The sequence below is a fragment of the Squalius cephalus genome (genome assembly GCF_949319135.1).
Source record: "Squalius cephalus genome assembly, chromosome: 5".
Taxonomy (NCBI): domain Eukaryota; kingdom Metazoa; phylum Chordata; class Actinopteri; order Cypriniformes; family Leuciscidae; genus Squalius; species Squalius cephalus.
This window is the reverse complement of record NC_137126.1, coordinates 4,431,537-4,448,600: the sequence shown is the minus strand read 5'-3', so window position 1 is coordinate 4,448,600 and position 17,064 is coordinate 4,431,537. Positions and strand designations below refer to the sequence as shown.

General features: G+C 37.5%; 2 protein-coding genes across 2 annotated transcripts in view; one reads left to right on the top strand and one right to left on the bottom strand.

The window, feature by feature from the left end:
- usp39 (ubiquitin specific peptidase 39) overlaps positions 1-10,180 on the bottom strand; it is a 15,463-nt gene extending 5,283 nt beyond the window's left edge. Inside the window, exons 1-9 of the mRNA XM_079871522.1 lie at positions 10,020-10,180; positions 9,592-9,670; positions 9,403-9,497; positions 6,395-6,531; positions 6,084-6,236; positions 5,558-5,783; positions 1,932-2,006; positions 1,745-1,812; positions 495-683 (exon numbers count right to left, since the gene is read on the bottom strand). Coding sequence (XP_079727648.1) covers positions 495-683; positions 1,745-1,812; positions 1,932-2,006; positions 5,558-5,783; positions 6,084-6,236; positions 6,395-6,531; positions 9,403-9,497; positions 9,592-9,670; positions 10,020-10,071 — 1,074 coding nt within the window. The 5' untranslated portion in view covers positions 10,072-10,180. The remainder of the gene's footprint in view (positions 1-494; positions 684-1,744; positions 1,813-1,931; positions 2,007-5,557; positions 5,784-6,083; positions 6,237-6,394; positions 6,532-9,402; positions 9,498-9,591; positions 9,671-10,019) is intronic.
- cUnh2orf68 (chromosome Un C2orf68 homolog) lies at positions 10,171-17,064 on the top strand. The gene is made up of 4 exons (XM_079871533.1): positions 10,171-10,619; positions 11,561-11,676; positions 12,808-12,953; positions 16,761-17,064. Exons 1-4 carry the CDS (start codon positions 10,510-10,512, stop codon positions 16,881-16,883), a joined length of 495 nt encoding a protein of 164 aa, XP_079727659.1. The 5' UTR covers positions 10,171-10,509; the 3' UTR covers positions 16,884-17,064.

Below are 17,064 nucleotides of genomic sequence, written 5' to 3'. Positions count from 1 at the left end.
AGTTTTTGTAATTCTAGCACTTCAACTTAAAATCGAAAAAATGGGGGGGGGGGGCAACATTTCTATTTTTTTATTCATTTCAGCTTTAAGGAAAATGATTTTGGTAACACTTTACTTAAAGCCTTTATATACAATGCATTACAAAGGTGAACAACGTATTGTATATTTTTTTTATAAATAATTATAACCAAAGTTAAAAGGCATGGCGATATTTGCAGATTACTTGTTACATCTGAAATTGGTTGTTTGTCGTGTGTTTCAATGCATTATACTTTCTAAAAGTGTAAAAATGAATAGATATATTTTATAATGTTTTGTAATGTATCATAACTGTAGATACAATTATTCATGAGACCATACAATACATTATAATGCATAATTAATGAATTAAAAATACTTATATGTGCATTATATATAAAGGCTTTATGACAAATAATTATTATAAACAATAAATAATACAAAAAAAAAAAAAAAAAAAAAAAGTAAATCCAAACCTTCTCGGTGTTTCCATTGAACTTGCCCAGGATGTTGAAGAGAGGAACCTGAGGAATGATGAGCTGCTCTTTCTCATCTTTGTAGAGCGGTGCGGTGGGCAGGTCAAGGGTCAGGTAGAGGAAGGTGGACTCCGACATCTTCTCCTGGTACTCCTCCTTAAGGAGAAGGGCTTCTTTCTCTTCAGGAGGCTGAGAAAACAAGGACGACAATAAATCATTTATCTAATCTGACATTGCAAATACAGCATTTTTCTGTCCTCTTTCTAAAGATGGATGGGACACCAGCACAAGCGTTATTGTTCAATGTTCACAACAATCCCATCTCATGTATCAATAAATAATATAGAAAGGCCTTCTAAACTGGTTAAAGGGGTGTTATAATGCCCTTTTCACAAGATGTAAAATAAGTCTCTGATGTCCCCAGAGTGTGTGTGTGAAGTTTTAGCTCAAAATACCCCACAGATATTTTTATATAGCATGTTAAAATTGTCATTTTTTGAGGGTGAGCAAAAACACACAGTTTTTGTGTTTGTTCCTTTAAATGCAAATGAGCTGCTGCTCCCGGCACAGAGGGCGGAGCTTCAACAGCTTGTGTCATTTTACCTCACACACACATGCACTGAAAATTTAAAAAACTTTTAGCCTTTTATGTTCAAACCGGAGTCAGACAATGATGGAGAGACTCAAGACATTTCTGAATGGTTAGTTGATGAATTTATGTAGCTTATGTGTAGTTATCTTCTAGTCATTGATTAGCATTCTGTCATGATAATCTATAAATCGTGTTCAGGGGGCGGGGTTTATGTAATTTTAGGGTTGGTGATGTCACTAACCCGTGAGGAATGTGGTGTAGTCTCTACCAGCCGTTTGTTGTAGTCCTTAAAAAGCGATTTCTTTAAAAGCAAATATCTCCCTTTGCTTTGAACTTTGAGCGTCGTAACTTTGCAGATGTTGTTTATGCTCAAACAGCAACATTACACACTAACTAAAGTTAGAAAAGTGAAATCATAATCAACCATTTACATTTATGCATTTGGCAGACGCTTTTATCCAAAGTGACTTACATTGCATTTCAAGGTACACATTTACATTCTTATCAGTTCTTGCTTTCCCTGGGAATCGAAGCCATGACCTTGGCATTGCAAGTGCCAACACTCTACTGTTTGAGCTACAGGAAAGCTATTTATAGCTATAAAGCTATAAACCACCCCTTTAAATGGTTTTAGCAAGCACAAACAGCAGAAACCTACCAAGTCTGGATGGGGAAGCTTCTTTGAGAAGATTCGCATGGACCCCTGAAACACCTTGGCAAGTATGGCTGTAGACAGAAGAGAAAAACCATTTCACCCTGTACTTATGAAGATTACAACTGAGAAGAAACTAGCACAAACACACACTCCTACAATGTCAATCAGAAACACACAAAACAAAACTCACATGATTTCTTCTTTGTCCCACCAAGAGCACCATGCAATGCATTCAGGAACCAGGAGAGAAAGTCAACAGCGTCCCCTAGAGGACAAAGAGCACAACACCAGTTTAAAAAGTGCACAGTCCTGTTTTAGGAGAATGACAGACTACTGTTTGAGCATTCTACCACACTAACTTTACACATACAAAGACGGCGCACTCATATTACTTATATATAAATGGGAGAAAGTGCAAAGCGCAATCTGGTGTAATAAATCCCGCCTTCTAAATAAAAGATCCAATCGCTGATTGATAAAGTCATCGCATCACTGCAGCTCTGCCATTAGAAGCTCTGGTTGCTATAAAAACAGTCATTGTTCTGAGACTTAGGACTGCACATGCGCATCTAGCCTCAAAAATAAGCATTTCTAAAGCTATATGAGCATAAGAAACAACATTTATGGGATAGTTCATGTCAGATTTTAGCCTGGAAATCCAGACCCAAATCTGAAAGATTAAAGGGGGTCGCACACCGGACGAGAAGCGCAGCGCCACGTCTTTAAAATTCGAACACATTATTCTCTATGAATGTACACACACCGGCGTTTGACCGCGGCGCCCAGCTACGGCTCAGGACCTTGTTCAAAATCCTGCCACGCCACAGCACGCCATTAGTTTTATATTAAATGTACATTTATTTGTCTCAAATCATAGTTAATGTATATACTGACTTCACCCTGTGCTGCAATATACATTTAGTTTTACATTCATTTACAGAAATCAGATGCGTGGATGAAAACTGCTGATGTTATCGGATTTTCAGGTGATATTCTCAATTCATTCAGTTAACGGACGCTCTGAGGTAAAGTGTTCAGACCGCAGACTTGGTAACGATTGTATTTAATTGTACAGTACAATCATAACATAATACAGACATTATCTTAATTCCATAATGTCCTTAAACATAACAATATTGCTGGCCATAAACTGACAAAGTGCGCATCCAGTGTGCGATATCTCGTGTTGTCCTAGACGCGGCGCTTCTCGTCCGGTGTGCGAACGCCTTGATGGTCTGGCATCGAGTAATGAAAATCGCCCAGCTCGAGGCTGCATGCAAATGGATAACACTACGACCAATCACTGTCGGGATTGCGTTGTCGTCTTCTGTTTAGTTCGCCTCTGGCCCGCCTATATCAGATACACCGATGTGATTGGTGCAGCTCGGATACAAGGGCATATTTAATGAGCATCATTACTCGACGCCAGAGTTACTCGCTGAGCAAATTCAAATTGTGCTCTCGTGAGAACTAGTCAGATTTTGTTACTGATTTAAAATATGTTATTTTATTGTGAGTGTGGCAAGGAGTTTTTGAGAGTTCAGGATTCCCCCATTCATGCGGGACTTGGTCTTGGATGCCTGAATTAGCTGAATGCCGGAGGTGTTGCAAATATGTCCGCCGAGTGAAAAGACTTTAAGGGACATAGGTCCTGTCCCAAATGGCACAGTTCAAATGCACTTTCGGTCTTGTGGACTTACAATGGCTGCTGCGTGCACGTGTCCGTTAAGTCCACGAGAACGTAGGGTGTCCCATTTGCCATTTTAGGTGTCAGAAGGGTGCTTGCGAGCACTATTTGCGGTCGATACACCCTTGATGCGCACTTTTGCGAGCTCCACGGCAGACTTTTTCCCAAAGCTACTACACTACTTTCTGAATTAAACATGCAACCTAGAACCTAAGATAGCAGCTTAAGAAAAACATTAACCCAGTGCACTGTATATACAGCACAGTATGCAGTACAGGGCTTGTTATTAACCCGCCAACCCACCAAATGTGGGTGAATTTCAGGTTGAATTTTATAAACTTTACATTTTTCAATTTTCAAGTCTTTTAAAAAGGCATCTGAAATAATAAACTAAGTGCAATTAATGTAGTGTTGTCAAAAATATTGTTTTTTCGATACATAACGATACTGAAATATCTGAAACTCTTCCGCCTGATACACAGTTATAGCTGTGCATTCTTGCTCTCTCATCTCTCCGACAGCGAGTGACACACAAACCCGCCTCTCCTCACTCACTTGTTTCATTTGCTCTGGATGAATATTGTTGGTGTTTCAGGGCTTGAATTTCGCTGTGGGATTGCGCGTATGTGCATAATTTTACTCATTCCGGCAGATTTTGTGATAACGGATCCATGCGTCAGGTCTTAAAGTGACAGCAGCCTAATATACCGGCTGCCAAATTATGAGATAATATTAAAAATATCTATATGGCAGTTTTTCCCCATGGTATCAATTAGGGCTGCAACTAACGATTATTTTGATAATCGATTAATCGGACGATTATTTTTCCGATTAATCGATTAATCGGATAGGTTTTTTTATAGTTTTGTTTATAACTAAATAAAACCCTAAATCAGGGTATTTATGTGTAAAAGTGTACTTTAAAAAGTGCAAAAGCCACACATTGAGTTTTACTAATATAATCTTTAATTTTTACATTTTAAACCCCAAACACAAAAGTTTGTCCAGTTTTTAAACAGTAAAACTTCTTTAAATATCCAAAATATAAATAAACAAAACAAAATATTGAGTTGCGCTGCTCATATAAACTTCACATTATGAAATTAGGACACAAACATGTTTGTAATAAGATATTAAGCAGCAGATTTTGAATTCCAATGTAGAATGCGATCTGTTATTTCTTGATAACAGACCGCTGCGAAGTATAACACACCAGAAAAACAGAGCGTTGCTATGGACGCAGGATTCTAACCGTAGAGACGGAACGGACTATTTTCTTTAGCGGAAGCAATACAATCATTTTTAAATCAATAAACTCCTTTTTAAATCAAAATTTTGTGTAAAATTATTGATTTATTTTACATGTAATAAGCGGGATTATCCCTTACATAGTAGACAAATGCTATAAAAAGAGAGCGGAATGGAGGTACGCAGCTGACAACAGGCTTGGTTAAAAGTACAGGAAAAATGATGTATTACTGCACAAGCATTCGCTGAAAACCACTGACTACAGTGACTAAAAAACAATATTTTACTGCTGCTGTTATTAACTGCCTTTATATTTAGTGCTTCACTTTGTAAACACCATTTAATTTAACCTATTTCTGCGGTAGCGCTATTTTAATCCATCACTTATGTTGCGAGCGAACTGATTGCGCAACCTGATGCTCAATACAAAATAGATCTAGTGTGACTGTCCCGAAGTTAGTAAACAAAGCTGTTTACACAGTAGCATTGAATTAAACTAGACTATACCATTTTAACATCTTCATATAATGAGAATATACAGTTTTTGCTTGCCGTGCTGATGTTTCTCTCCGATTACTCTCTGCCATTTCGCGTGACTGCGTTGTCATGAAAGTGACGTCATCAGTAACGCTCCCCGTGACGTGAGCAGACCAACTAATCGACAATGACATTCGTTGACAACGATTTTCATAATCGATTATTATCGATTTTATCGATTAGTTGTTGCAGGCCTAGTATCAATGTCAAAATTGTGGCCAGTGAAAATGCTTAGTGGCTTGTAACTTTAGAAAACCACTCGCCACAGTGGCTGGTGAGCAAAAAAGTTCAAGTCCAGCCCTGATGCAGTGCATTAGTATTCAGAAGTGTGTGTCGTGATATACCTTGCTTAGTGATCTGAAAGTTCTTTTTACTGCATAACACCACAGCCTGCAACATTTCATGCGGCGAGACGTGGGCTTTGAAGTTGCGGGGGTTCCACAGCTTGCGCATGAGCTCCCCAAAACGCTGCACCAACAGAAACATGATGTCGCCCGGCGGCCGGCGAATTCCACGATAGTTTTCCTCCTCGAGGAAGTAGTTTCGCAAAGGGGGCACGTTTGACAGCGCCTTAGGAGAAAACAAGTGGTGACATAGTGCACTCAAAAAAATATTTAAGCCTAAAGGTCCTTGCACACCGAAGTCCGAAATGTCCGTATGCATTTTTTTCGTATTCGTCATTCGGTGGCTCTGAATTGTCAAAACACTTCTCAGGAAATAGAACCCGATCGGAATGTTTGTATGAAAATTTCGGACTCAGTGTGCCAAGACTTTAAGACTTATGTATTTGAATTGCATATAAAATGTCCATTCATTTGGATTACAGACAGTTTTGACAAACTTATAAACTCAATATGATGCATATTTTACCTGCAAAACCACATTAGCATAGTCATTGGCCTTGATATTATTGAGACCCACAATTCCAGGTAAATATGTGGTGCCATCGTAGGCTCTGTACAGCTTTCCCTGCTTATCCAAACCAGAGATGTGCGGCTTGGTGAATGTGGGTTTCAGCACATACTGTAATAAAGAAATGAATCAGAGATTTAGAACAATCAGTGCAAGACTAACAAGACAAACTTTTTATTTCACTGTAATTACACTTTTCAAAAAGATGGTAGAATAAAATCTCAATATTATATTGTCAGTAAACAGATTAAAGGAAACCCGTATCTCACTGTAATGTCCTCTAACGAGGAGTCAATGATCTCATAATTGTCTGGCAGGCAGTAGAACTTTAACGTGTGGAGATTCAGGAAAACGTGGTGTGTGAACTGAACGCTGTGGATGTACGCATGAGACTTCTGACCTCGACCTGATGGGGACAAAATAAGCCAAAATATTAGCCTGAACAGTGTTCTTCAAATTTACATAGTCACTTTGATTATTTAGCTCATGCAAGTACTTCCATTTAGAGAAACAGATGTCCTCATTGTATGAAAGCTTGTTTTCGCACTTAATTATTTATTTTTTTATCTGTTGACCATGGATGGATGGAAGCTTGTTTCGGCCACTGAATAAAACTATAATGCCCCAGTTTCACAGACAAGGCTTAAGCTAGTCCCAGACTAAACTGCATGTTTGAGCTGTTTTAACTGAAAGCAACTTGCACTGATGCATCTTAAAATGTCAGTGTCATTGTTTTGTCTTAAAGGAACACGCTGACTTTTTGGGACTGTAGCTTATTCACCGTATCCCCCAGAGTTAGATAAGTCCATACATACCCTTCTCATCTCCGTGCGTGCCGTAACTCTGTCTGACGCACCCACCGCTAGCCTAGCTTAGCACAAAGACTGGAGGTAAATGGCTCCAGCTAGCTTACTGCTCCCAATAAGTGACAAAATAACGCCAACATTTTCCTATTTACATGTTGTGATTTGTATAGTCACAGTGTGTACAAATAACAAGGTCACATGAGACACAGCCATCTTCTAACCGTATACTGGGAACTATATTCTCAGAAGGCGAAGCACTGCTACATGGGCGGAGTGATTTGCTCGCAGCGCCTGAGAAGCCCTGTGGTGAGGAGCAGAGTTCGCTCAGAGTTGGAGTAAATCACTCCGCAGAAGTAGAAGTGCTTCGCCTTCAGAGAATATAGTTCCCAGTATGTATACGGTTAGAAGATGGCTGTGTCTCATGTGACCTTGTTATTTGTACACACTGTGACTATACAAATCACAGCATGTAAATAGGAAAATGTTGGCGTTATTTTATCACTTATTGGGAGCAGTATGCTAGCTGGAGCCATTTACCTCCAGTCTTTGTGCTAAGCTAGGCTAGCGGTGGGTGCGTCAGACAGAGTTACGGCACGCACGGAGATGAGAAGGGTATGTATGGACTTATCTAACTCTGGGGGATATGGTGAATAAGCTACAGTCCCAAAAAGTCGGCGTGTTCCTTTAAACAAACACCAGTAATGTTGTTTTTTTTTGGCACATTTTTAAAAGCTACTTAAATGTCCTAATTGAACTAAGGCCTAATCCTGATTCCTGGCTTAATCTAAAGGCCCTTTCACACTGGACGCGATTTTGACGCACGAATAATTCGCGCGATGGGTTTATTTTTTGATCAGCTGTTTGTGTAATGAGCGCTTCCACACCGAACGCGAATGTGCTGAGGCGAAAAAACGACTTTTATTTTTTTCGCTTCGATGTCGATTTTTTTTTACTTTTGCGGCGACAGAATAGGCTTCAGCCAATCACATACTACAAGAACAATGATTTGAAAGACAATGTGTGGCGTAGCATTGCCAACCAACCGGTTATCACGACTGTGAGTGTGTTGTGTGATAGTTTTAGTCGTTGTATAGTCCTGTGCTGTGTAGGCTAGCAGACCAAACTACATTTGGGATAGAAAGCTAACACTATTATCGTCAAAGATAGAGACAGAGACCGTGTTTACTTTGAACACGTAACAAAATGCAGTGAGACTATTTAGGGCTGCTTTTAGTAGGCTATACTATACATTCATTGTGTGATATCTACAGTTTCTAGTCGAATGATTTTTAACTTACTTACTTCGTGTGTTACATGTAATGTGTAGTTACATTACAAAACGCACTGTTGAAGACGCAAAAAACAAAACAAAACTGTGCACATAAGCATACTCCCCTTCAGACTCTCTGTTCTGTAAGATTGGGTGCACCCAAAACCTTCTTTTCTGTCTTTTAAATAAATGAAAAGCTCGTCTTCACTGGATGCTATGACTATGACTGGATGATGATGATGATGATGATGAAGTGTCCATGTTTTCTCAGCTGTCGGCGCGATTCGCGCGAAAGTTTTGGAATGTTGAAGCTCTCTGAACGTCACAGACGTCGCAAATTCGCGTCGCGGCTGATGTGAATGGTTTTGATGCGAACTATTCGCACACGAACTATTCGCTTTTTCGTTTCGCTTTTTCGTTACGCATCCGGTGTGAAAGGGCCTTAAGCCCTGTCTGTGAGGCCCTTTCACACTGGACGCGATTTTTACGCACGAATAATTCGCGCGATGGTTTTATTTTTTGATCAGCTGTTTGTGTAATGAGTGCTTTCACACCGAACGCGAATGTGCTGCGGCGAAAAAACGACTTTTTTTTTTTTCGTTTCGATGTCGATTTTTTTTTCCTTTTGCGGCGACAGAAAAGACTTCAGCCAATCATATACTACAAGGACAATGATTGTGTGGCGTAGCATTGCCAACCAACTCGGTTATCACGACTGTGAGTATGTTGTGTGATAGTTTTAGTTGTTGTATAGTCCTGTGCTGTGTAGGCTAGCAGGCTAAACTACATTTGGGATAGAAAGCTAATCGTCAAAGATAGAGATAGAGACCGTGTTTACGCGGCTCATGTGATGGGTTTTGACGCGAACTATTCGCACACGAACTATTCGCTTTTTCGTTACGCATCCGGTGTGAAAGGGCCTTAAGGCTAAAGGTAATTGCGACTTTCTCACTATTCAGACTTTTTTTTCCCTCGCAATTGCACAAGTTGATATCTAAATGAGTTTATATCCTGCAATTATGATAAACATATTCAGAATTGCTGGCTATAAACAGACAATTGCGGAAAAAAAAGAAAAAAAAAGAAAATTGTGAGCTAAAAAGTCACAATTAAGTATTTTTCTTTGCCATGGCGGAAATAAGATTCCATCATCTTCCATTGGTCAACAGATATGAAAAATCATATATTGTAAAAAATGTACCTTGGAAATATTTCCCACAGATCAGACAGGCATAGACGTTAATGTGTGAAAGAGAGATTGAGCAAAGCTTCTCGAAGTCGAAATCCAAAACACTCCTAAAAAACAAAACAACAGAGCGAGTGTTACAGCAGAAGAGCAACATTGGGTTACAATAATAAACATCATATAACGTTAGTCATATTTATGAACCTATTGATTGTGTCCAGATATGGACAATGGCGACTTCTGCGATCTTCAACATGACCACGGCCGATTTTCACACGCACTTCTGAAAGTAAACAAACATCTCATATTAAAATCATGTTGTTTACAGTTCCACGTTGATGAAACCCAAACATGCAAGTCTCTATGATGGAGATTTACAATACAATACATGACATCAAAGCAGATATTAAACAGATATTATCATCAGTGTTCCTGTGCATTACACCTTTGCACATGTGAGAACATAAACATACGATCTCCTGAAGATAAATCGTTTGATTAGTAGATTTTCGCACGCCTATTATTAAACGAATAACATTAATTGAGTAAAGGTATTTTAGCAGCTACGTTAAAAACAGACAGAGGCCTCCACATTTAAACCGACTTCAAGCAAATAAACGCTTCAGACATACCTTCCTCTTCGTCTTCATCAACGTCCCTCTCCCGTTTCACGCCTGCGATCATTTTACGTTTAATAACAAATAAAATCAAGTCAACACACTGTTGAATGAACACTCGTCGCACGCATTCAGCGAGCGTTACAAATATCCCGCTTCCACTTCCGCTCTAAAATGGGGTGGCCAAGGGCACATCAACTCGGGGTCGATGCGAAAAACAAACACTGGACACGACCTGTACTGTACTTTCTCGACTAGCCACTTTCTATTGCATGATGGACTTTACTTTATGAAACAAAAATATGCGCTACTGGATTTTGAAAAAAGAGCAATATACGAGTGAAACTGTGGAAAAAACAAACTCGACAGTTAGGAGTGTAGTTTTTATTGGCCAACGTTTTCTTTTTATATCTGCAGTTCTCGGCCCCCGGTGATCGGAGATGCAATGTTTAATAAGCTAAAAATGAATTTATTTTGAGAGTAATTTAATAAACAGTGCAGAACCATGGAGGTTATGTGTGATGCAGAGGGGGAGAGTGTTAAATACAAGCCCGGTGGTCGACTGGACATGAGCCACGGGTTCCTGAAGCACATCAGGAGGAATCAGATCGCCAGGTCTCTCTCTCTTACACACAGTTGTAGTAGCTAGTTGTTGTGTTTTCTTAGTACGTTATAGTAGCCTGACTTATCTGAAAACTATAAACATGTAGTTCGAAAGCTTAAAATGACAAGGAATATCTAAATGATTTCTGTTGGACGTTCTTTCATAATATGAATCCAGTCCTAATGGGATTCAATAAGAATCTTCTTTGAATTAAATTGAGAAAAACCTGACATTCCTATGTACAGTATAATAAAGTATAGCCCCACTGGATTTTATAATATAATAAATACATTGGAGATTATACTATGTATTCTTTATCATAACTCCACGTGTATTAGATTGAGATACTGTCTTGCTACTGGAAATTAAAGGGGGAGTTGTATGAGTTTTAAAAATCCTGAAAGATTTCCATTAAATTCCTTTTGCAGTCCTACAGTATGGCAGCTTGTTTCTGTCACTGGTTAAACAATAAAAAAAAAGGTAATTGCATATTTTATTTTATCTTACAATTCAAACTTTTTCTTGCAATTACAAGTTTATACCTCATTATTATGAGAAATAAAGTATAAACTCAGAAGTCAGAATTGCAAGGAATTTTGCAGTTGCAAAAAAAGTCAGAATTGTGAGGTAAAAAGTCGCAATTACCCATAACTGCGATTTTATATCTCACAATTCCGAAAAAAAGGTCAGAATTGCAAGTTAAATACTCAGAATTGTGAGAAATAATGTAAGAATTGTGAGATATAAACTCGCAATTGCTAATACAGGGCATTTTACTTAAAGGAATAATAATAATAGTCATATTGGAAAGTTATGTCTAGTTTTCTTCTGTTAGAATTCTGTACGAAATGAGCTTTAAGGCTGCTGATCTTCTGGGCAGTGTCTTAAGTGTTTACATACCCTCATTAAAATTTAAATATGTGATATATATATTTTTTTTATCTTTCTACAGGGATGATTATGACAGGGAGGTAAAACAGGCCCAGGAGAAACAGAGGCGTAGACACACCACCACCCCTCGCCGTCCACGAAGACCCGACCGCCAGGTCTACCATCCACGCCATCAGAGTACGTTACAAAGGCAGAAAGAGTTTCTTTCATTATTATTGAACAATGTAAAGTGTGGTCTGTGGTTTTGTTGTAGGATCCAGTGTGGATCAACACAGTGCCAAAATTGCTTCTCATACAGAAGGAAAATCAAAACCGCAGAAGTGCTTTCTTTGCATTTTTGCTTGTTAACTTAATAAAAATAAAAAAACATGAATAAATTGAAAAGGTTAGCTCACCCAAAATATTAAAATTCTGTCATTAATTACTCGCCCTCATGTCGTTTCAAACCTGTAAGACTTTCGTTCATCTTCAGAACACAAATGAAGATCTTTTTGATGAAATCTGAGAGCTTTCTGTCCCTCCATTGACAGCTACGCAACTACCACTTTCAAGCCCCATAAAGGTAGTAAAGACATCAGTAAAGTAATCCATGTGACTCATTGTGGTCTAACCTCAGTTTTATGAAGCGACTCAAGCAAAATACATAATTTGGAGCAGTGAACAAGCATTGGAGATTAATATTTCGTAAATGAAGGGGTAAATTATGTGTTTTTGCACAAACAAAGACTCGTATCACTTCAGAAAATTGAGGTTAATCCACTGGAGTCACATGGATTACTTTAATGATGTCTTTACTACCTTTATGGGTCTTGAAAGTGGTAGTTGCGTAGCTGTCAGTGGAGGGACAGAAAGCTCTCAGATTTCATCAAAAAGACATTTGTGTTGCGAAGATGAACGAAAGTCTTACAGGTTTGGAATGACATGAGGATGAACTAAACCTTTAACTCAGGGTTCACCAATCTCGGTCCTGGAGGGCAGCTGTCCTGCAGAGTTTAGCTCCAACCAGCTCCAACACACCTGTTCGAAAGTTTCTAGTATGCCTAATGAGACCTTGATTAGCTGGTTCAGGTGTGTTTAATTGGGGTTGGAGCTAAACTCTGCAGAACAGCGGCCCTCCAGGACCGAGATTGGTGAACCCTGCTTTAACTAATGCACCAAGAGTAATCTAAATAATAACCAGCTAAATAAGCATTTATAATTGTGAATATAATGGGCCAGGTTGGCAAAATGGCTTTTAAATAATTAAAACTGACAAAATGTTTTTTTGTGCTGCTGGGCTCGTGTTTTTGGACTCCTGGTTTATTTCAGATGGATCTGAAACTGGTGTGAATGCAGAGGCAGAGGACTGGAATGAGAGCAGCTCGGGCACAGAGCAGGAGAACACCGGCACAGAGCTATTCTGGCTCGATTATCAAGCTGACAACGGGCAAATTACATCGCTCATCGTTCACAAGGTTTGCATTGAGATTCTAATGCATCACAGGCTACAAAGAGTTTTCAAGCTACCGGAGTATCTTATCCATAAACGATTTGTGTTTATTTTATAAAATACAGTTGGGGATTATGCTTTGTATACTGTATTATTGCACAGCTATATATATATATATATATATATATATATATATATATATATATATATATATACAGTACAGGCCAAAAGTTTGGAAACATTACTATTTTTAATGTTTTTGAAAGAAGTTTCTTCTGCTCATCAAGCCTGCATTTATTTGATCAAAAATACAGAAAAATCAAAAATACAGAAAATACAGAAAAATCAAAATCAAAAATACAGAAAAAAATGTAATATTGTGATATATTATTACAATTTAAAATAATTGGTTTTCAATTTATTATACTTTAAATTATCATTTATTTCTGTGATGTAAAGCTGAATTTTCAGCATCATTACTCCAGTCTATCACATGATCCTTTAGAAATCATTGTAATATGATGATTCATTGTCAAAGTTGGAAACAGTTCTGCAGCTTAATATTTTTTCATAACCTGTGATACTTTTTAGGATACTTTGATGAATAAAAAGTAAAAAAATAAAAATAAAAATAAAAAAAAGAAGCACATTTTTTAAAAATAGAAATCTTTTGTATATACACGACTGGTCAGTAATTTGGGGTCAGTAATTTTTTTCTTTCTTTTGTTGAAATAAATCAATACTTTTATTCAGCAAGGATGTGTTAAATTGATAAAAAGTGATAGTAAAGAAGATTTATATTATTAGAAAATATTTTTTTATTTTGAATAAATGCAGTTCTTTTTTTAACCTTTTAGTCATCAAATATATTAGGCAGCAGAACTGTTTCCAACACTCATAAATCAGAATATAAGAATGATTTCTAAAGGATCATGTGATAGACTGGAGTAATGATGCTGAAAATTCAGCTTTGCATCACAGGAATAAATTATAATTTAAAGTATAATAGATTGAAAACCAATTATTTTAAATTGTAATAATATATCACAATATTACATTTTTTTTCTGTATTTTTGATCAAATAAATGCAGGCTTGATGAGCAGAAGAAACTTCTTTCAAAAACATTAAAAATAGTAATGTGTCCAAACTTTTGGCCTGTACTGTATATATATATATATATATATATATAAAGTTGGATATACAGTATATTATATCTAACTTTAGGTTACACTTTATTTTAAGGTGTCATTGTTACAGTGTAATTAGACATTTAAGTACTGAGTAATATTAATGAACTAAATGCACTTACTATAGGGTTAGTATTAGGATTAGGGTTTGGTTCAGGGTTAGTTGCATGTAATTATGCATAATTTGTAGTTATTACTATAGTAACTATATGTAACGCACTGTAAAATAAAGTGTTACCTAACTTTATTTGCATACATACAGTATACTCACATACATATATACTATATAGCAAATCACAACTGCCTGATTTATTGTGTCATCACAAAATGTTACTATATTATTGCCGAGCTCTTTATATAAAGCTGGATATACAAGTATGCCCATCTTTATCCGCATACAGTTTACTAGCAGAGAGCGATATACACACATGAGCCAAAACATTATCTGTTGTTTATGGATCACAAATTGTAATTATGTCTTATTAGTTCTAGTTGCGTTTTCTATTAACAGTTCCAATTATAAGTTTTATGTATTTGCTATGATGTAAACAAAGGGCAAAGCAAAATGACAACAAAAAACATACCACTCTGAAACATCAAGTCAAGTCACCTTCATTTATACAGCGCTTTTAACAATATAGACTGTTTCAAAGCAGCTTTACAATGATAATGGGAAATTAAAGTAACAGATTGTTTAGGATTTACAACAGCTCTAGGATAAAGTTGTTGTCCAGCAACAGTTAGTTTTGATTGAATGATTCACTTCCGTTGCGAAGATCATTAGTTATTAACTTGCCGCTCATTCGCACAACAACAGTGCCTGGTGGCTCGAGAATGCAAACCTTGAAATAGGTTCCAAGGTGCAAAGTCCTGTGAAATCCATGCTTGTAAAGTCTGACCATGAAATCAGTTCTTAAGTCTGAATCAGGCTTAAATTGGTTTGAAACTGATGCCATCCTTAACATTTACATCTGAGCAGAAGAAACTTGCGGTTATGGAAAGGGGCGTGACATTTCCCAAACATGCGGTGCCAATCACAACACACTGGGCCAGCTAACCAATCACAGCACATTTCATATTTAATAATAATAATATGTTTAATTTATTTAGCGCCTTTCCCAAGCTCAAGGACGCCTCACAATTACAGTAAAGAACAAACAATCAGTTCATACATAAATGGACAGTAGACATTTGCCCAGTCCAAGAAATGAGCGATTGCATTTGGATATCACAATTGGATACAAAGAGAAACAAAAAACAACACTATTTACAGACAGCATAGAAGGTGGGCAGTTGAAGCAAAGGTCAGATGCAAAAGACTAATGGTACGTAAGGAAACATTATGACTGTAATACAGAGTTATAGAAAATATTTAGGAAGGAGGGGCTTCATCGAAACATGAACTAAAACCGATGCATTCGGGCCAGACTGGGGAGAGAGGTGCTGTAATAATGTAAAATACATGAAAAATAATGTGTTTTGAACAATCAAGCATGAAAACATACTCTAGTACACCCCAAAAACAAAATCAAGACTTTGAAAAGGGAATAATATGACCCCTTTAAAAATTTTATAAACATTAACATCATGATTTTCTGTAAAGCTGCTTTGAAATAGTGAATATTGTGAAAAGCGCTATATATATTTGACTGGTCTTAAAGTTTTTTGTTATTGTTAAAGGGGTGGTTGATTATGATTTGACTTTTCTAACTTTAGTTAGTGTGTAATGTTGCTGTTTAATAAACAACATTGGCATGGAGTAATTTCCATAAGATCATCTCTCAATGCAAATCAAGCTATTAGGCTAACTGAAATAAAACCATGCCAATCTCTAGGTGTGGTGAAGGCTATGTGATGATGTGGGGCTATTTTAATTCCAGAGGCCAAGGGAACTTTATCAGGATGCATAGTATCCTGGATCCATGAAGTAACTGGCCTTTAAAAATAAAAATCTGCCTGGCTCTATGGGAATTTAACATAGGGGTGTCCAAACTTATGCACCCTGTATTTTAAGGAAGAACATTTATTTATTTACCATACATTATTCATTCACAAAGAAAATTGGTGTCCTTAAAGGTTGGATTTTTCCTAATTTTTTAAATTAAGGCATTAAGTTCAGTTTCCAAAAGATGATTTTTTATTCCTCTTTTTAGTCAACTTTAGCATGGGTGTCTAAACTTATGCATAGCACTGTAACTACACATCAGCTTCATAAATTCATCAACTAACCATTCAGAAATGTCCTGTTGCTTCTACATGTTGCCACTTCTTCTTGAGTCTCTCCATCATTGTCTGACTCTGGTTTGAACATAAAAGGCTAAACGTTTTGAAATTTTCAGTGCATGTGTGTGTGAGGTAAAACGACACAAGCTCTTGAAGCTCCGCCCCCTGTGCCGGGAGCAGCAGCTCATTTGCATTTAAAGGAACAGACACAAAAACGGTGCGTTTTTCCTCACCCTCAAAAAGTGACCACTTTATCATGCTATATTAAAATATCTATGGGGTATTTTGAGCTAAAAGTTCACATACACACTCTGGGGACATCAGAGACTTACTTTACATCTTGTGAAAAGGGCATTATACCACCCCTTTAATGTATGTGTTAAAGCAAAAAACAAAGATTTAATTATTTTTTTTCAACCAGGAGGACAAGCCTGAAGTTATTGTGGAAAGAGTGGCGGAGAAGAACGTTCTGGACTCGGCCATGAGGGCGGCGCTGTTGGCTCGTGTGGGGCTGGAAATGGGCAAGCGGTGTGAGAAATGCTGAGAGGAAGAGAAAAGCATATTTAAATATGAGCGCAGATGACGCTGAGACACTGTTGAGCCAGAATTGAGACTGAACTGCATTTCTGTATGATGGCACCAAGCATGCAGCATTCATAAATATCATGGAGATGCCATGTATCCTAATATGTGAATATGAATGGACTCTAACCGTAAAGAGAAAA